Raw genomic sequence first — 21,684 nt, 5'->3', positions numbered from 1 at the left:
CACTCCTTAAAGTCAAAGTCACTCAAAATATTTTGGGAAAAACAACTTAAACACTAGCAAAAAATAATGGAAATTGTCCCCTAATTAACAATTTATACAAAAACATTGTAATAAAATATCTTTTTTAGTTGTTTTGCTAACACAATTTTAACATTTGAGCAAGAGCTCAGCGAGATCACACACTTGCTGCTCAGCTTTAGCTCCCAGTGTTCTGGTTTCTGAGGTGTTGATCTCTGAACTTGAGTGGAAGTTCGATCGTAGAGTTCTGAAAATGCCAGACCGCGACTCCAGACTCTTCGTCGTCCCTCTGACCTCTTCATCTCTCAGAAGTTAAATCTGATAAGACCTGAGCTCTGGATAGAAACTCAGATCAGCGTTGCTTCGGGGGCCGAAAAAAGACGACCTGACATTTAACTGTAGATCATTTTTTACTCATTTATCGGAACAAACGAGTCATAAAATGCTTTAGCAGCAAAACAAATCTGCTGACTCGGTGCTTGTGATCAATGTCAGTGTCACACAGAACATAATGTCAAATTAAACTTGTTTAAATGCATATATATATATATATATATATATATATATATATAGTATTTTTGCTTTAATTGTAATGATCATTAAATTACAAAATGTAACACAACTCAAAGTGGGACACAAGGCACGTAAATAACTTTTTTTTTAATAGTCAGTATGAAACCAAAATACGTATAAAAAGTTAAAGAGTAAAAGTGACCGAACATAGCAAAACACACACTCTCAACGAGTACGTTTTTTTTCACTCTCAACGTCTTTTGTTTTTTCTCTCTCATTACTTAATAAAATAAGTGCCATTTTATACTTGAAAATGTTACGACCAATGTCGTGAAATCTCTGTAGCACCATTACCACGTACCACATGTGGATCGGTTACAAAACAAGAAAAATGCTATATTTTTTTATGTCAATTTCTGTTTTTATCTTCCTGGTATCTGGAGAAAAAAAAGGATCCAAGTACTATATATAAAAACACAGTATCTAATCCAGAAAAACTCTCTGGGTGGAATGTCCAGACAACGTTATGAAGTAAAATAATAATAATATAGACGGAGTTCTACTACATGAGTCAAGATTGTTCAAAATTAAAACAATAATTACAGAAATTACAAACTATAAATTATGATGTTAAAATGTTATCTATTGTTGCTCTACTTACCAGTATTAACTGATCAAGTTATACCAAAAACGTCATGGATCTTCTTGCTTGATAGTTACTGTATATATATATAAGTATATATATACTGTATATATATATATATATATATATATATATATATATATATATAGTCATCTAATTTCTAGCCCTTAGGACGGGCTTCATCCTGGACAGATGTATTTTTTCGGACGGTGGGAGGAAACCAGAGTGCTCCGAGTAAACGAGTAAACCCACAGGATCATGGAACAAAAAAACTTCACACAGAAAGTTCAAACATTTACTCAAACATATTGGTCTCATAATTTATTTCTCTGATATAATTGAGAAAAGAAAAAAAGAAAAGCTATTTCACAAGCGACCACTTCGATTCCGAGCAGTGAGACTTTCAAACACAACTCAATGTTTTTTTTACTCCAGCTGGGAATCAACTCGAAAAGAGATAAAGTAGAATTTCATGGAGCAACAGAAAACCCCGGCGTGAGCACTGGACTGTTCAGGGATTAATTAAAGCCAATCCGTCACTCACTAAAATAATATTTAAACCTTCACCGGACCCAAGGCTGTAATTCATGGTCTGACTGTTCAAAAACAGAAAACCACAGCAACATTTGCATTTGTTACTAATTTACAAAATAAAAGACAAATATGATCAGAGTTTTCGTGTAAAGGCTTCACATGTGTTTTAAATTGTGGATTAAATCACCCCGGAAAGAATTAAATTAATTTCTGTTCCAGCACTGTCATCAGTGAGCAGAGAAGCAGAATGAGTGCACGAATGCTCCTTCCCAGGTGCAAAACAAATAGACTCAGGGACTCATTCATTCCTCGGGCTATTAAACTGTACAATTCGGGTTCGGGGGCAGGAGTGGATTAAAAGTATCATGATGTTCTGTTCTATTTTAGTCTTTGTATCCTTTGTCTTTGTTATTTTTCTTTGTCTATGGGATTAGATTGTATCATCTTGTTCTTTCTCTTTATTTCTCTTTGTTCTTGTTCTTATTTTATTTTGATTATTTTTATGAAAAATTGCTGTATTTGCTGTGGATAATTTGGAAAAAAAAAACAATTTCCCAAAGGAGACATCCTGAGGGATCAATAAAGTTCTACCTAACCTAACCTAACCTAGTAATTGTAGTACAAGAATCTGATACAGGGGCAACGATACAATATATTTTGATACTGTAGTAACAGGGATATATGTGTAGTATTGTCGAGTACTTGACTCTGGTTTTGCACAATTTACAGACCACATGGCTCTTGACTTAAGTAGTAACTTCTTACATTAAAACAAAATAAATTTAAAAGTAGCTGGAAACGACTGTATCCTCTCGTCCTCAGTCATCGCTTGGATCTTGCTGAATATTCGGATTTTAATTTGATTAAAAAATTGCATTATTTTATTTTTACGCTTACTTTATTGAAACATAAACTATGATAAAATAATACATGATTTAAATAAAAATACTAACAAATGATATTGATGTATTGCTCGTACACTGGTGTAGCTGGTTATATGACCGAGGCGATGTGGACGCTCTGGAACATCAAACATTGATTCCATCATCACCACGACTGCATTTTCCACGTCCAGTCACGGAGCCAAGAGACGAGCGCCCGAGAGGTGCCGAACTGGCACATCCTCCTTTTTCTTTCTTTCTTTCTCTTCTTTTTTTTTTCTCTCTCAGTTTTCTCCGGAGAAAAGACACGCTCACACAATGTGGTTAATTAGGAGTTGCTTTTATTGCTTTCTGGGACTCAGGTTCCTTTAATTAAGGAACACAGAAAGAGTCTTTCACTGGCAGACGCCGGCGTCGATGTGGAAACGATAAGACTCGGCTGGAAAGGATGGTTTCGCCTGCAGCCCGGTCTCTCCATCGCTCTCTCCAGTCTCGTCGGAGAGATTTGTCTGTGTAATTATTTTTCATTTTCCATCGTGTTGATCAGTATTTAGGAAGAGAGGAAATTGAAGTACTTCATCTCTCGCGCCGGACGTGATTGCCTCTCTCGCGAGATTGAAAGATGAACCCGACACATTTTTTCCCGCCATCACCATTATTGGACCTTCTTTGCTTGAGCTTGGATTGGATTTTTTTGCCGCTCAAAGTATATATTCAATCATCTGAGTTTGTCCCTTCGAAGGTGGGGTTTCCTGGAAGGGACTGGAAATTTAGTCACAATTTTGATTTTATTAGGTGTAGTTATAGACTCAATTTAAAGATGGATGGATAGAATGAAACAATCTAATAGCACGAGGAATGAATGAGTCCCTGAGTCTATTAGTGTTGCTTCTCTGTTCACTGATGACAGTAATAACTGATGACAATAAATGATGTTTATAATTATACATGTTTTTTACCAAGTAATATTGGCCAAAATAAAAATAAAGAAGAGGTGTGAGGGTCGGAGAATATGGAAGAAGGGTTGGAACAGACCAGGGGCCACATGAAGCCCTTTGACTGTATTTGATTGGTTGATTTAAAATATTTTATAAATATGATGATAGGGTTTTTGTTTTTTCTTTGTCATATTTATTCCCTGTCGACTTAAGTAAAAAAAAGAAAAGGTTTTTATATCAGAATTGTATCATATTTAGCTCCACTTGATAACTTAATTTAGCTTGATTCACTTTTAGTCACTTTATTTTGGCTTGATGGCTCCTCACAACAGCCGTGGTATAAAATGTGGCCCCTGAGGAAATGTGATATTGATTGACATCTCAACATCCCTTGTCATTTTTCTAGAACATTTAAAATGCTTTTCTAAGAGTGTAGTACTTCCTACGGATGAGATTTTTATTTTCATTACTTCTATTTTTAATAGTTTCACTATAATAGGACAACATTAATTAATAAATTAATAAAATTAATCAGAAGGGTTTTTATTAGAGTACCTGTTAGAGAAGTGTTCCTAAACCACCAGACTCAGGATAGGTCCGTGGAAAAAATGTTAATTTACTAGATTTTTACCGTCTGAAATGGGTTTTAGTTTGGAAAAAAAGAGTTAAGTAAAAACAGTAAAACACAAACTCGATATGGGATCATTTTTATCTTCTTGTCACTCTATGCTACTTTTATTTTTGCTGCTTTTATCTGAAGGCCAGTGCAAAAGTCAAGGACCCCAGTGTCAGTGAATTTATTAAAGTCTTGACTTGTCTATACTCTCGTCTCTCGCCATGTTGCGGTTCACCACTGTCTCGCTGATTTTTATGTTTTTGAACATTTATTGTAGAAAAGTTCCTTCTCATAGTTCACTATGTTTCAAACAATTTATATTTATACTTAAATACAACTACAGAACTTAGTGCCGACTGATCGCTGACTGGTCGCCACGATACTGTATCTAAATGATAATTTTATGTTGCTACGCCAAACGTGATCAATAGCTGTGATTGGTTGGCTGGGCGGCAAAGCATTGCGAGAGCTGTTCAGGTCACTGTTACCGTGAGAGGGATGGCAACTCTTTAACAATGTTGATTTAAAAGTGTAAATTAATGTTGTTATTACTGTATAAACCTCATCCACTTTCAATTTATTAGTCGTAACTATTCATAATTTCATGTTTTATATATATTTTATGTATTTTATATCAGTGAATCTGTCCTTCCTCAGACCAACAGTGTCCACTGGGCGTCATCGTCGCTTGCTTGTCTACGGTGAACACTTTGTGGCGATCTTGCATGTAGTGGTTCTCAAGAGGAACTATATAAAAGGATCAATATCCTTCAATTCCATTAACTGTCCTTGTTTTCTTCTATATCCAATGTACAGCTGAATAAAAGTGTCCTTTTCCTCTACATGAAGAGACTTTCGTGCTTAAACCGGCGACATAGATTTAAAAGTTATTTTAGAACATCTCTCGGTGTGTTTCCATGGAGAAGAGTGCTTATTGATTTTGTCAACCGACGATCGATTTTTTTTTTTGTAACGCCCCCTCCCCTTGTTCCCTGTGCAGAGCAGCTCGGGGAGATAGACCGCGGCGCTGATTCTTGTTTTTTCGACGGTTCTTTTCAGAGTATTTTTCAGATAAAGTCTTTTTTAAAGAACTTGACATTGACCTCGGCTTATGTGATTATCTTTTTGTTTAGTGGATTTTTGAGCACTCCGGGTCACGCTTCAGGGCATGTTAGGAATGTTTTCTTCTCCCCGAGAGAAGATTCTGCTCATTATTAAGAAGATGATAGTTTCTTGTCCTTCAACGCTCAGTTTAAAAAACATGTTCTTCTTTTCACACGTTTGGTAGTAACATCTTCAATATTTTATCTCTATGATTTATCTTTATTATGTGTTTAAAATGTGCTATTATTTTTGAAGCTGCTTCACCTGCTAAAAAAAGATGTGTTTGGTATCACTTGTGTTGTCTCTGGGTCAAGGTGACCCGTAGTCTTGAAAACAATTGTGTTTGTGGTATCCCGTGTGTTGTCTCTGGGTCAAGGTGACCCGTAGGCTTATAAAAAGATGTGTTTGTGGTATCCCTTGTGTTGTCTCTGTATCAAGGTGACCCGTAGGCTTGAAAAAAGTTGTGTTTATGGTATAACTTGTGTTGTTTCTGGGTCAAGGTGACCTGTAGGCCAGAAAACAAATGTGTCTGTGGTATCCCTTGTGTTGTCTCTGGGTCAAGGTGACCCGTAGGCTTGAAAAAAGATGAGTTAGTGGTATCCCTTGTGTTGTCTCTGGCTCAAGGTGACCATAGGTTGAAAAAAAAAGTGTTTGTGGTATCCCTTGGGTTGTCTCTTGGTCAAGATGACCCATAGGCTTGAATCAAATGTGTTTTTGGTATCCCTTGTTTTGTCTCTGGGGCAAGGTGACCCGTAGGCTTGAAAAAAAGATGTGTTAGTGGTATCCCTTGTGTTGTCTCTTGGTCAAAGTGACCATAGGCTTGAAAAACAATGTGTTTGTGGTATCCCTTGTGTTGTCTCTGGGTCAAGGTGACCATAGGGTTGAAAAAAATGTGTTTGTGGTATCCCTTGTGTTGTCTCTGGGTCAAGATGGCTTCCATAAATACATATGCAGGGGATGGAGGTCGTTCGCCTTGAACAAAAGGTAACACAAGGGATACCACAAACACATTTGTATTTGGGATTCGGGTCACCTTGACCCTGAGATAACACAGGGGGTTAAAGATTTTGGTGATTTAGTTTGACCCCATGTTCTATAGAGGATAAAATGCTGCTGTTCCACTTTTCAACCTGGATCGACCTTAATTCGCACGTGTCCAAACGTATGATTCGTTGACAGGATTTTGATTCTGTTTTCGAGCCGTTCCTGCCTTCTCGTGGCTCTCCACGGAGTCAGCTTTCAAATAATAATAGATGCTGCCTTAACACGTCCTCTTCCCTTAACTGGATCTGGGTCAAGTTAAAAAAGAATCCTGCTCTGCCGTGTGAATAAACAAGCGACGCTGCCAGCCAAATAAAGCCAGTTTCCTCACGGAGGGAACTTGTTTACGCTTCATTCATTCGACGCTAATGGCTTTTCCCAAATAGTCTCATCAGACTCTCGACTCACACGCAAGATACTTTGCAGCAAATGACTGTTTTGAAAAACTTGAAATAAACAAGTTATTTTGTCCAATTTGCCCAATGAAATGATGACACGTGTTTATGGAACTAAACTGTGAAATATGAGCTGATGTGTCGAGCGCCAGTTGTTTGTTTAATGAAAACTAAGAAAGTGTGACAAACACTGAAGGGAATCATCTGGTGGTTCCACTCATTATTCCAAAAAGCCCATCTGGACTTCTTTGAAATTGCCAACCTGCTCCTTCCTTCACTTTAATCGGAAGTCTTCACCGGGTCCGTGAGGATCCACATGGGACTTGATGGGAAGTGTGCAGATGTTGGGCTGTCGCTGGAGGGATTTGTGTCTGGAAACCTCCTGGTAATTGGCTTTACTTATGGATCCGAACGGCTAACTTGTGTAAATCAGTTTATAAAGTGACATGTTAGATATAATTCTTACGTTGAAAATGTTGAATTCCTGGTCTACATGTTGCTGAGGATGTGTTGCAACCAGATCGCAGTTACTTTTACTGAAAATAACTTAAGTTTTCCATCAGATCCAAACAGCAAAAAGGTTTTCGGAGCTACATTTTTGGACATATCTGTAAAGTGACTGAAGTAAGTCACGTCAATCAGGACTTGTTCACCGTCTTTTTTTTTTTAAACAGACAACTACTTTTATTCGTATATTATATTATACTATATTATATAAGTAAGTAAGTAAGTAAGTAATTTTTATTTATATAGCGCTTTTCCAGACCAGGGTCACAAAGCGCTTAAAGAATCAAAACAATATTCAATAAAGTATATTAGGTTAAAGGTAGTTTAGTTATTTATTTATAACTCTATGTCAGATCAAGTTAAGGGTAAAGAGTTGATGTTAGCGGTAGTTCATGTCTTATTTACTGTTTTGGTTTGGAATGTGTTTTATTCCACGTATAATTTAAAGTAAACTGCATCACAACCATTGTATGTCATTGCTCTGGTCAAAATCTTTCCCACCTGCAACAAAATTCCAAGATAGTGAAATGAAATTCAATGAGAGATCTGATGATGCTAAATTAGCTTTCGCTAAAGCAAAGGTATTTAATTTAATTTAATTTAAACGCTAATTTCCTGCAACAAAAAAAAGTCTAATTTTCCCTAATTAATGTCTTAAAATAAACAGATTATAAGGAAATTGCCCATTAAGTAGAAGACGTTTTAATACTTATGGTAATATCTTGGATTTACGATATGAGATTTCATGGAACGTTAACTATGAGTCAAATTTTAATTAGTTTACTAATTTCTTCAAACTGTACTTCAAAACTCAGCCAGTAGAACAGTTTGATGTCCAAGTGGTGATGAGTCCAACACTTTAGCCGAGCCAAGATTTGTCAGTTCCTCTCCAATATTCATTCATTCATTCACTTTCTACCGCTTTATCCCTTACCAGGGTCTCGGGGAGACCGGCGTCCATCTCAGTATCATAGGGCGAGAAGCAGGGGACACCCTGGACAGGATGCCAGTCTTTAGATAAAATCGTTTTTCTTGTTTTAAATCCGGAACAATAAGCAGGTGCATGTTGCAAGTATTGTTTAAATGATGATTTAACTACATCAAGTGTGTGTAAAACATGTCAGACGTCTCAGGATCTGCTGCTTAAATCTTTACGCGCCGATCTTCCCTCTTTCTGCTCTCAGTGCCGTCATGGGCCATCGTGTCCATCGCCTTCGTGGCCATCATCCTGGTGTTGGCGTGCTGCTTCTGCGTGTGCAAAAAGTGGATATTCAAGAAGAAAAACAAAAAGAAGGGCAAGGATAAGGGCAAGAACGCCATCAACATGAAGGACGTGAAGGACGGGGCCAAAACGGAGGTAAAAACGTTGACCTGTTGGTAACGTAAAATACATATTTTATTCAAGATTTTTAAATTGTAGTGCATGCTGTGAAGGATCCTTAAGATTTCTATCACTTATTTACCGTCTCTTGCTTGTTTTCTACATGATTTTAAAAATGTAAATGTTTTAAAGTCATGTTTGCAGAAAGTAGCTGCAAACGTGGCTCTGTTTTTACTAAACTTAAGATAATTGCTTATTTATTTATTGCTTTTAAGTCTCAGCCAAAAGTTTAAAATTCAATTATTTATATCCTTTCGAGACATTTGCAACTGGCCATAATGAGTTCCACTTGAATTAGATGATTTTATTATTAATATTATGATTGATGTATTATTTATTATTATTTTTGCCTGGTTTTTAAGTTTAGATTTTTGGGTAAAATAAACAAGTTCATATATTTAATCCTTTTTACAACAAAAATTACAGCATTTATTTGAATAATTTTATAAATGATCTTCTTCCCCTTGAAGTTATTTTTTCTCTTTTTTTGTAGGGGAAATTCTTTGCAGACACTATTCTTATTGAATTTACCCTTAATTTTTTGTAAACCTTGTTAGTTTAAAATGTATTGATTTTTAGTAACAGCCGTAACAAAATAAATATAAAAGTATTTTGTTGTGCTTTAGGTATCCATTGTAAGTAAGTAAGTAAGTAAGTAATTTATATTTATACAGCGCTTTTCCAGACCAGGGTCACAAAGCGCTTAAACAATCAAAACAATACTCAATAAAGTATATACTTTAAAGGTCAAGATAAAACTGATAACACAACAGGAGTTCCAGAAAATTGTACAACCAACATTTCTTCAACAATACAATTCAATACTATATTTTAAGTTATTGACAAACTTTTGGCCGAGACTCTAATCCAGCGCATGCGCACGTATGACTCATTTATTTCGCTTTTTTTCTTTTAATTTCGCCGGCATTTAAAAAAAATGATTTGATCGATTTAAACGTTAATTTTATTTTCTGATGTCTAAAAACCTGCTCACTTGAGCGCAAGAACTGTTTACCGTGAGATCAACTTGTGGCACCCTGAGAAATGACGCCCGGAACAACCGTTCGTTTAATTAAGCGCTGATGCTCGGGGAAAGCTTCCAAAACGCCGACACTTAACTCGAGTTAGCGAACTAATTGCACCGGCGTCGATCATCGTTTCCCGCCACGTCTCCCGAGTGGAATCATGTACACATCGTGTTTAATTTGCTGCTTCTCCTCCGCAGCCGTCACTAAACATCCTCGTTTCTCTCGCTGTGATTTGACCTACCGTCATATCCGATGATCTTCTGATACCTTCAAATAAAAAAAAAAAAGATTGGATGTTGCCAAATTTTCTTCCGTTTCTCATCTTTTTTTTCTTCTTTTAATCAAAATTTACCTCGACTATCGGCGGCATCTTAATAGCTTCGCCGGCGAGATCAATGGATCTTCTTCCTCCGAGGCGGGCGGTCATTTCTCCCGGTGTTGCCCAGACATCTGGCGTTTGAACTCCTGTGTGTGGTTGTTTTAATTTGTGTTTCTTCCTTCTATGTCCTCCTTATCTGTGTTGTGTCTGATGACTGTTCGGGATGGTCACTGGCGGTAGGTTCCAAAATTGCTGTTGGATCTTCTTAAGCCTGCTGCTCTGACATTGTTTTGAATAAGCCTCTTGAAAAAAATCAACTGACTCCCTCATCGAAAAAAAACCCCAATATATGTAACTATGCATACAGTACATGTATATCTGACGTATATATGTGTGTACAACCTGCATATGCACATATATACACACACACACTCACATGCACACACACACGTGTATGGAAAGAACACTGGGTGCACCTTGACAAGGTTGAATCTCACTGACACGTCTCAAATAATGCATTTTTTCAGGGTCACACAAATGTTGGGAAGCAGATTAAAATTCAGACACGGTGATATATTTATTCTAAATGTGTAAAAATAAATAGATTTTTTTCTCTGACATAAATGCATATTAAACCAGCAGAATGTAAAGTTGAAACGACAACAATAACATTTAATTATTTTACTTTTTACTGAAGATTTCCATCATGTTAAAAATTCAGATTTCACTTATTTTCTACTGACCCTCATGTCGACTAAGGGTTTGGATTATTTTTAAGATTAATGTGTCTCTTTTTTAAGTTACAATAGCATCCCTATTGTAACGTACCACTTGTAGTCGACTGTCTACACTGGGAGCTCTCGCTATATTTAGTGTTTCCTGTCTGCTTAGCACGTTAGCCTTTTAGCTTCTGCTCAAAACAAGTTTAAAATGAACTTTTTTTCAATATATTACTCTTGCCGAGGCTTCAATACAAGATGGACGTTACAGACGAGCAGTTTGGAGGTATTTTGATGTTTTTAAGTTTGTCTTTTTGAACAAAGAACTGAGCTCCAGTCGCTACGTTAGCATTTACTCAGATTACTTTGAAAATAATTCCAACCCTTAGTCGACATGAGGGTCAGTAGAAAACGACGAATCTTAGATAAACCGTCCCTTTAATCGTCTTTTTTAAATATATATTTGCCGACCTTTGGAGTTTAAATCTTCTTCTTATCTCATGGCGGTTGTCAAACAACGTGCTTTACCGCCACCTATTGGACTGGAGTGAATCGTAATCTTATTTCACTTTAACTTTCCTTATAAGTTCATGAATAAACCACGATAAATTATACTCATAACTAACCGATTTTTGTTTCCAACTACTCCAATTTATCTTCCTTAAATACCAATTTATGTTTTTCTCTCTTCTCTTTAATTTGGACATTAAATTATTACGTTGTAATTATTGTTGTTTTATTGTTTTCACTATTTTCTGATGCGTGCTTCTTTATTTAAAAAAAAAGTATAGTCTTATCTCCCGAGTGTCCAAATCTTAATATTGATTAAATTGTTTCTTCTTTTCGGTTCTTCTTCTTTGTCTTTTATTTATTCATACATAAAAAGTTGAATTTAAAATACAGAAAAAACTAAAATTTGACATTGCATTCATGTCAAGAAACTGTTATTAAGGCTTATTATTCAATACCTGCTTCCCCAACGAGTATCAAAGAACGAATTTGTACCGAAAGCGTTTGAAAGTATTTGACCTTCAGTGACATTCAGCCTTCAGCTAAAGCACAAGCCCGTTGACACCTTGTGAGCGGGACGGACCTTTGACGACACGTGAACTCACCTCGCTGGCATGATGCTTCTAGCTACCATCAGCAGACAGTTGGGAGGGCGGGGGGGTTGGGGTGGGTTTATCAGGGGCTTTAGGGTCTGGATGATGATGTCTGAAGGGAGAGCCAGGCTCGGGGGGTGGAATGGGGGACATGAGAGCACTGGTTTATGTGACGGAGAATGCTCTGCATGAGAAAGAAAACACGATATTTTCGATGCTGAATGAACTTGAGCAGACTTTGCCTCTTCAAACGCATGCGGTTCTAAAACACCCCCCTTCCCGTCCCCCCACCCCCGTCCCCCCTGCCAACCTGCCACTCAAACCCCCAAGCTTCAGCGAAAGACCTCCTTCTTTCTCCCTCCACCTGAGACACCGTTGACATGAATATATCTTTTGCCGGAGACTTGATCTGCCTGAAATAACATCAAGCAAACTGTCATGTTGTGATCTTCTCCCTGGAAGACCCTCTCTGTCCCCTTCTGTCTATCCTCTCTCTCTCTTTTTCTACCTGATCTTTCGCTCGTCCATCATCCTCCCATCTCTGGTTGGATCATTTTTAACGTTCCTCCCCCTTTTTTTTAGACAGAGCCTCCCCAGAGATTGATTGAAAAGCACAACCGAAGGGACCAGGCCCGGGGCTTTAGTGCATCGTAGAGCATGTCCTGGTGTAAAAACTGCTACAGTGGTTTTTTTTTTAGTGCCTGCTTTGACCCATTGTCACCCCCATCATGAACAAAAAAAAGTGGCAGCTTTTTCAGGACGTAGGTCCACCGGCAGGACCGGGGCTAGGTGCCGGCGCCGACCGGCAAACAGACGACACTGACTCTTGGTGGGTGTCTCCTTCAGGCCTTGAAGGATGAGGAAGATGCCGAGACAGGGCTGACCGAGCCGGAGAAAGAGGCCGAACCCAAAGAGGACCAGAAACTGGGCAAATTGCAATATTCTCTGGATTACAATTTCACGGAGAACTCGGTAAGGATTTCTTCCTTTTTTTTTTTTTCTTCTTTTTTTTCATGGTGATCGCCAAAAAAAGCTCATAATGTCATGAATTTCAACAAAGAATACTTTAGTTTAACTTGTGTTTTTGGGGCAGAATCCTAAAAAATGTCGTTGAAAATGTTTTCCTCAAGATATTAAGAAGATGTTTAAATCTTGTTTTTACTTTCCAATATGGCAGTAACGTTTTTAAGAAGAATTACCTCAAGAAAAGTCTTGGTATGTAAAGAATTTCGCGATATATTTTAGTATCGAAACCTCAAAAAAACTTCATAAAAGGGGAAATTTGGAAACAAAAATGCTTTTGAAACAAAGCTAAGGTTGATTATTAGCTAAGGTACTACTGTATATGTCACGTTCTTCCTCATGCCTGAAGAGCAAGTCCACGTACGTAGAAATTAAGATATTGATCTCGTTCTCATCCAACAGTGAATAAAGTGACTCGATTTTTTTGCCTATAAAATCGAGTCAAATAGTTGCAGAGAAAGCTTCATATGTGAAGCTGAATGTTTATTATGTAGCTAATGCTAGCTAGCGCCGGTAGGCCGTAGGTTTAGATTTACTAGAATTATATTTAAGATAGAAGCCAAGAATGTTGGGTCATTGATCCTGAGATTTAACATTTTGTGAGGAACAGGAGCATCGCCAGGTTCTGTTCGTCGGATTGAACAGTTTTATCTTAACAATAAAGAACCGACTTCATGAAGCTAGAAATCCTTTTTTCATCTTTCTCTGCTGGCATTTGACTCTATTCTCGAGACAAATCCACTTAATCCGTTCACTGTGGGCTCAGAAGTGATGGAGAGAAAAGGCAGAATTTCTCATGTTTTAACAGCAGGACCAGGAAGTTCAATCAGAAATATTTATAATAATATAATCTACAGGATGAGTATGAACTGGAGTTCATTTCATTCATTATTTTATTTAGTTATAATCATTTTAATTAATTTTTTTTTTAAATTATATATTTAAAACCATGAGGAGTCACTGTTATCCACTATTATTGTGTTTGTACTTTTTAGGGTTTTTTTTTTTGTTACAAATTTGATAAGATGTTATAAATTAATTTAAACTTCATCTCAATGCTTTACACTTGGTTTTCATTTAGTTTCTTATGTAATATTAGGTTTGATTTTGAACAATCAGAGACAGTGTTTTGATATGATGAGACAGTACTGATCGCCTTTTTTAACTTTATGAGGAAGATAAAACGAATACATTAATCCAACAAGAGCCTTTATCTCATGTTGTAAAAATAAGCTATGTTGCATCAGGTTTGACGAGATTGCAGTTACAGTGTTCTAACACAGGGGGGAGCCAGAAACAACGTTTCAAATCCTACATATGGCTGCTTTAATTTGGATTCATGACTTGGAAATGTATATTTGTGTCTTATAATTCTTTTTTAAACATTTTTTTTCCGTAAATCTCTCCAGTGCCATAATATTGCACCAACAACTGTAGGTAATAGTATGTGATACGAACAAGCTGATGATTCCAAGACGTCCAAGAAACTAGAAAAATAAATACAACTAAAGATTGTTAAAGTCTCTTGTTCACAATGTCCCCTGCCTCTCGTCCGAAGTAGCTGGGATATTCTTTAGCCTCCCGCGACCCCTTTAAGGGAATCGGTGGAATAAAAAGAAAGATTGTTAACTCAAAAAAAAAATTTCAGTGACAATCTTACAACTTTTTCCCCGTTCCTCCGAGTCCTCTTTGAAAATTAGAACATGGTCCCTGATTCACTTTCCACTTGATTGAAGGCGGCCCCTGCAGATCTCCATCTGTTTCATCTCCGCCACTGACTTTGGTTTAAAGAGCGGAATGGGGGAAGTCCATCAACTGCATCGCTCCAGATGTTTGTTTGACAGATAATAGACACGGTGCGTGAGCAAAGCATCGTCCTCTCCTGAGCGCCGCTAACTCCCCGTCATAAACAAAAAAGTGACATCACGGTGTGGCGCTCAGTCACAGGGATGACAAGTACAGGTAAACAGACTTTATCTACGTTAACCACCGGGAGAGGAAGTTTATACCGACGCAGATAACGAAGCGGGGGAAAAGGTTTTTTTTTCAGTCGTTTTCATTTTAGGGGACGCAATCTTTTTCATTTTGAGGACATTATTGCGTTTCACTGAGTTGATCTGTCATACCGGGGGGCGCTGGTGACAGTTCTGTCGGCCGGTTTCTTTGATTACGCCGGTAATAAACTCACCCCGACACCGCGCCCGAGACGACGTAATGAATGGATGACAGTTTTCACGGTCTGTGGCAGTGACCTCGGAGACTCCGGAGTTTAAGCCGATGCTGACGCCGGGCAGAGCGGCCGCTCAACTCTATTGCAGAGAGGGATTTAGATTTTTTTTTTTTTTTCTTCTTCTTTCATAACCCTCAGATTTCGAGAACTGTGCAATCAATGCGAACACCATGGAGCTGCTGGAGGAGAACTGCCGAGTGATTGGTTGACACTTTTCTCAAACTCTGCTCCCATCGCAGGGAAGTTTTAATTCTGATTCTTTCTTCTTTCCTTCAGCCAAAAAGAAACCTCTTATTTTTTGGTCTTTTCTATGGCAGTTAAAACAAATAGGATTAGTGAAAAAACTGGGATATAGGATATTCTTTCAGAATATATTGGGAGATTTTGACATTTTAAAATGTGTGTTTGAAATCAACTCATTTTTTGGGTACTACTAACTGGAGAGATTTTGTGGGAGTCGATTGTTTCTAAAGTATTAGTTGAGGATAAGTTACTGATCTTATGTTGCAAGTACTGACGCTGAGCTCTCATTGGCAATTTGGTGAATTTGAGAGTAAAATACACACTTAAATATAATATTTTCTGTTGAGAAGTGTATCCTGTGATCACACCCCTCTTCTTGTGATCGTTTAATTCAGGTGTAGTTAAATGGAGCTGTTACCCATAGTTAAACTAGTAAAGCCTTCAGAGATCGCAGACGACCACCAGGTCCTTCATTTACTAGTGTAACTTTTTCAGGATTTTAAATGAGAGCAGTGAGTTTATCGAGGCAGCGAATGGCTGTAGTGTTCGGGAACTCGCTTGCTTATCCAATCCTACAAGATTTTTGCGGATCCAGATGGTCATTTGGAACACCAGCAAAAAGGCATCGGTTCTATTTTCAATGTTTCTTCTTCATCCACTGCTTATCTAAGGGGGGTTTACATAGACAGCTGTGGCGCCAAATAAACCCAAATTTTCCTCTGGATACGTTCACCTCCCAAAAGGAGTTGCCAAAAAAAAACAACCCCTAAAATGTTTTTCATCTGGCTTCCCTTCATGTCTTCAATGTTCTATTTTGAGTCTCTCCTGAATGACTGAGCTTCTCACCGTATCTATAGAGAGACTCCGGACAGATAAAAAAACTCGGAAACTTGTATTGACAAGAGTTTCTGAGGTATTTTTGACAGATAAATACAGACAATAACACGTGGAGGAAACTAATATTAGGGGTGGTCTGTCACCTAAAAAAATTAAATGTATTTTAATAATTTACACGTGAGAAGCAGGCTGAGTTTTAAGGATATTTTACCCACAATTGAATCATTTTCTACTTAACCTCGACAAAGGGTTGGGATTATCTTAAAATAAATCTAATTGTTTTTAGAGTCTTGGACAAAAATGTAGGTCCATTTGTCGCTCTGTAAGCACTCGACATATTTACCCGGAGTACTTACTGTCTGTATTAGTACTAGTTATTCTTTTAAACTTTAAGCTGCTTTTTCCTGAACAATTCCTCTTGTTAAGACGAGAGTACGAAGGTATTTGGATGTCTTTTTGGAAGAAGATGAAGAAGAAGACGACTGAGCTCCAGTGGCTACATTAAAATGAACAAACATTTTTTGACTTTAACTCTAATAAAGAAAGGATTACACTGAAAATAATCCCAACCTTTGTTCAACATGAGTAGAAAATAGGTGACATTTGAAATTCACCATCACTTTAAACACCATCAGTGTCACGTCTATGGCAACAACACATCTCAAGAGGCCCCTCAGCGACGACGGCGAACGGGTTTACAACCTAATGAGACCAAGAGTTTTGTAAAAAAGATCCGAATCACTTAGGCAGCGGCGCGTCGGCCGCATCAGGCAAACACGCAAATGAAGCACGACGAGCTCTCGGCGCGGCGGGCAGAGAATTAGAGTGTCATTTCAACTTTCAACATCATTACCATATTCATTACTCTTCCAGCGGGTCAAGAGCCTATCGCGATGTGCCAGTCATTACGTGCAAGGGATGGAAATATATTTCCGCCTCCATTATCAAAGATCTGGCTGTGATTTCAGACCATTTTACAGAGAGAGAGAGAGAGAGAGAGAGAGAGGGAAGGTTTGAGGTCGCTTGGTTTGTTGGAAGTTGAGCTGACGATAAAACCGATTTGAAGCCCAGAACCTGGTCTTGTGTGCGATGGAATATGAGAGTGAAGCCAATGGAGAAGTGCAAAACGCCAAATTGTATTGTTTTTTTGTTTTTTTTCTTTAACTGTATTCCTGTTTATCAGAATTCCGGAATGAATGGTCGTCGTGTACTCGTCGCTCTGGCCTCAACTCAATGGCCGTGGTTTCATCAGCCAATCATAATTTGACTGTAACGAACGTACACCAGCATCTAATGTGTCTCTTAAATAGATGTTGAACATCTATTGTATCATCAGTATGTGTCTGTTTGTACAAAACTCTATTTTTATGGCAATATTTACGTTAGAATGAAGTGATTAAGCCCCGCCCACTAAAAACACTTTTGTTCTTCTGGAGATTTAATCTTGTTTACCATAACCACGCCCACTCGGCTGTGATTGGTCATCCATGGTCTCCACCTCTAAGGGACTCGTTGTATAAACAAAGCGGGGCGTGATTACAGCGGGCTGGACTCCCGCTCCCGTAACCCCTTGTTCGCCGGGATTACAGACGGGGGATCATTTTGTAAAGTCTTGGAGAGGAAGACTTCAACATTTGAAGGGTGTGAGTGAGACAGGAAGGTTTTCACATTAGTTTTAACAGGATGGTTCAGACCGACAAACTCCGCCCCTTCACCTGGCTCGACCAGAAGACTACATTTCCAGTCGTTCATTAACAGACGTGTGACTTCATTACGTCACATAATATCTACATAAAACATTATTTTTATTAGCTATATGAATATAAAAGGCAGCTAAGAGTGTCGCATCAATACAAGAAGCTTATATAACTGTGTGCTCTGGAGAATAATCTGATTTGGCACATTCAAATTGAACATGTGCAGGAATCGGTATCAAAGCAGCAGAATCACTTGATCACACCTGAAAAACTCAGCAATGAACAGCTTGGCTTTTTTTTCTCCTTTTAGCTGCAAAAACAAAATCTGTTTTAACATTGGATGCTTCAACGTTCCTGAGCAAACTTTCTTTTATATCTGCACGTTAAAACTGAAGGAGTTCCTGATCATGAGACTGCATCGATGCTGGAGGGTCTCATGGTTATTAATCCTGGCCTGATCCAACATAATCTGCTAATTCCAACTTCATTACGGAAGTTTCAATTTGCCCCATCAGGGAGGTTGTTGAACAGCTTTTTGATTAAGTCCAGGCTCTAATTGTCAGTCCCTCGCTGAAGATGTTGAAACGATGTGTTTATTTATTGAAGTGTTCTGAACAATTAGCATGTTGGGTAGTACAGTGTAAAATATCACCTTCCACATCCAGGATGATATTTTTATGTTTGAAAGTCTCTTTTTAATTCAGAATGTACAATGTTTTATTGCCACAATTATCCATCAATCATAGGATTTACTATTTATATATCAATTTATATTTGTAATTTATATATTTAGTAATTTCAGTCAAATTATAAAATACGTTTTCTGCCTCTCTTTTTTTAATTCAACTTTATGCTTCCAAAACTGGGTATTGTACAGCAGTTACCAAAAAAAAGTAAACATACAGTAAGTATACATTAAATTAGGACATATTAATGTTACACATATACACAACATATTTAATTATTTTTTATTTTAATAATAAATATCTTTAAAATAATAAGGATAATACAATAAATTATAAAATAATAACTGATACATACCTGCCTAGTTGGGAGAACATAGTTCGGGTTCAAAGCTTTAACAAGCTTTTTGAACCCTTCATCCTCCACAACTGTGAAGGGCTGCGAGTCCTCAGTGATCAATTGAACCGACGCCTCATCCACAGCACTCCTCTCTCCTGAATAAAACGGCAAATAAAATGAATATAAAATAACAAACAGTAGTAGAGTAAATAAATGACTTTGAAAGAAGCCATCTAGCTTGCCTGACGTTGGTTCAATTGTCTCGTTGGTCGTCTCCAAGCTCTCATGCAGGGCCTTATAATGCCTCAGCATTGATGAAGTGTTGTTGTTGTATCCAATTTCCTTGGAACACAACAGACACTTCACCTTTTCAAAATGAAAAAAAAAAGATGGATATAAGTACAAGGCATGTCCAATGGAAACTATATATACACCCATTATTATCTTTTATATATACATATATATACTATATATATATACACATATATATACACATATATATAGTATATATACAGTATATACTATATACAGCATATACTATATAATATATACTATATATATAGTATATATATACTATATATATAGTATATATATGTATATATAAAATATAATAATGGGTGTGTATATATATATAATAATGGGTGTGTGTATGTGTCTGTGAGTATATATTAATCACAGGCTGTGATTCACAGCCTATATTCCAACATCATTATACCTTCCTAGGAGAGATCTGCTCAAAATGCTGCCACACGGGGGAAAAACACCTTTTTCTCGCCGGTTCCATGATACTAGTAGTAAACCAAAGTTTGCTATAGTCAACAATCTGCCAACCCAAGAGATGTGGGGGAAGCTCCATTGCGTTTCGAGGCCACTTTTATTCTGAGTTTCGCGGGAAGTTCACGAGCGATTACCGAACCGGTCACGTGACGGTCCGGTTCGGGAGGCCTCGAACATCATCACTACGTCACCAACACACGCCTCGATACACGCTTCATGAACATCTTCCTGGATTACTCAACACACGCTTCGAAGCCTCGACACAGTCGGACACATCACTGCTGGTCAGCCTCCAGAATTGTGCTTTGATGGCCGCCTGATAGGAAGTTGATTGAGTGACTTGGGGAGGAGGACCGGTGACTGGCAGGTCAATCGGCCCATTGTGGTTATCAATTATCAGCCGTATGTGAAGAGAAAGTGTCTCGGCAGGACACGGTTTGACCTTTTGCCGACCCTTCAGTCGCTGCCAGAGTCGGTCCTCATAACCTTTAACGACGGGATCGACACGTCAGCAGACGACAGGGACTCACTTTTGAGGGAGCAATAATGGGAAATGATTTATCGCTATAATAAAGTCTGTGACGTGGAAGATGGAACTTCACTAGAATTGGCTTAATTTGGTGGAAAGATTAGAAGATCGGTTGGAAAACGAGGTCAGGTTTCATTGAATTAGTGGATCGAAGCCAAAGATTATCAAGCAGAGAGTGACATCTAGTGGTCTTATTAGAATGAAGCGACTGTCTCATGATACCTCATCACCTGTTTCATGAAGCCTCGTCAACACATCAGTACTAATCTCTGCATACAATGTTCATTCTTAAGATGTCTAGAGTAGAGTTCACCAATTTATTGTGGGTAATGTGTTCTAGCCAACTGGGAGGAAGCCTGGGGACGGACCTAGCTCTGTTCTCCATATCCTTATCAAGCATGAGGACCTGTAAAGGGTTATCCCTCGGACCCACCATCCAACCTTGGAAGAGTAGATGAAAATATAACTGAAACTCTCCTTAAGGATTTTGCGAAGGAAAATGTATTCATGGGAAGAAGTTAGCAGCTTTAAAAGTATTTGTGTAAAGTTTTCTGTTCCAAAACACATGTCGTTCCACAATATCTGTTTTTGTTGTTACAACCCCAGTCTTGGGTGGGGGGATACGAAGATTCTTTGTTTGATCTGCCTGCACTAACGTCTCAAACCTCTCTGTACTTCAGCTCATAGTCGGCATCATCCAGGCGGCAGAGCTGCCCGCCATGGACATGGGCGGCACCTCCGACCCTTACGTCAAAGTCTACCTCCTGCCGGACAAGAAAAAGAAGTTTGAAACAAAGGTCCACAGGAAGACCCTGAACCCCACCTTCAACGAACAGTTCACCTTCAAGGTAAATTGGTTTTTTTTTGGGGGGGGGGGGTGTGGTTTCAAAGCTTGTACCCAGGGTAACGTTTCCGTTCTGCTGACAATCTGATTTGCATGCGTCTGCTGAAAGCTGGAAAGGTGTTCAGGCGGCAACCAGCTGGCGCATTAACAAGCTCATGACAAAAATGTGTCTCTCGCACACACACACACACACACACACACACACACACACACACACACACACACACACACACAGACAACAGGCTCAGTTTGATTGGGATTAACACGAGCAGATGCACCGCTTCACCCCGGCGCCACGTCACCCGTAATGGACGCGTGACTGTTGCTCAGCACTGAGGGGAAGTTGTGAAGAAGCAGGTGTTTGGAAAAAGTCACACAAGTGGATGTTGTTCCTTTTTGAGCACCAAACACTTACTTGAACACAAATGAAATTCTTATCATTCAATGATATCAAGACCTTGGCTGAGGTAGAGGTGATCCCCACACAGGTTAACTTTATCAGTGTGTACGAGTGTAAGTATACAAAAGAAATATTGTTAATACACTTAACAAAAGAAAGAGTTTGTTGAGAAAAAAACCTCGTAGGACGATCTTTTAAACATTGTCCCAGTGTATAAAAAGCTTACACGGTCCATTTTCTCAATGTGAATTGCAATAAACACAAAATATTGGAATCCAGACAAAGTGGCAGCAAGACACGCAATCCACTGAGGGAGAAACAAAAGGTACATGAAAATAAAA

At 38.3% G+C, this 21,684-nt stretch overlaps 1 protein-coding gene across 2 annotated transcripts in view; it reads left to right on the top strand.

Moving 5' to 3' along the window:
• The window catches only part of syt1a (synaptotagmin Ia), a 172,088-nt gene that overhangs the window by 127,176 nt on the left and 23,228 nt on the right, over window positions 1-21,684 (top strand). Inside the window, exons 5-7 of one of the 2 annotated variants that reach the window (XM_087786560.1) lie at window positions 8,375-8,547; window positions 12,587-12,712; window positions 20,780-20,947. In XM_087786560.1, coding sequence (XP_087642686.1) covers window positions 8,375-8,547; window positions 12,587-12,712; window positions 20,780-20,947 — 467 coding nt within the window. The remainder of the gene's footprint in view (window positions 1-8,374; window positions 8,548-12,586; window positions 12,713-20,779; window positions 20,948-21,684) is intronic. The other variant, XM_087786561.1, reaches the window with a different exon arrangement.

Source organism: Callionymus lyra, chromosome 3, assembly GCF_982586985.1.
Source record: "Callionymus lyra chromosome 3, fCalLyr1.hap1.1, whole genome shotgun sequence".
NCBI classification, from domain to species: Eukaryota; Metazoa; Chordata; class Actinopteri; order Syngnathiformes; family Callionymidae; genus Callionymus; species Callionymus lyra.
The sequence above is the reverse complement of the archived record's forward strand: the minus strand, read 5'-3'. Positions and strand labels throughout refer to the sequence as shown.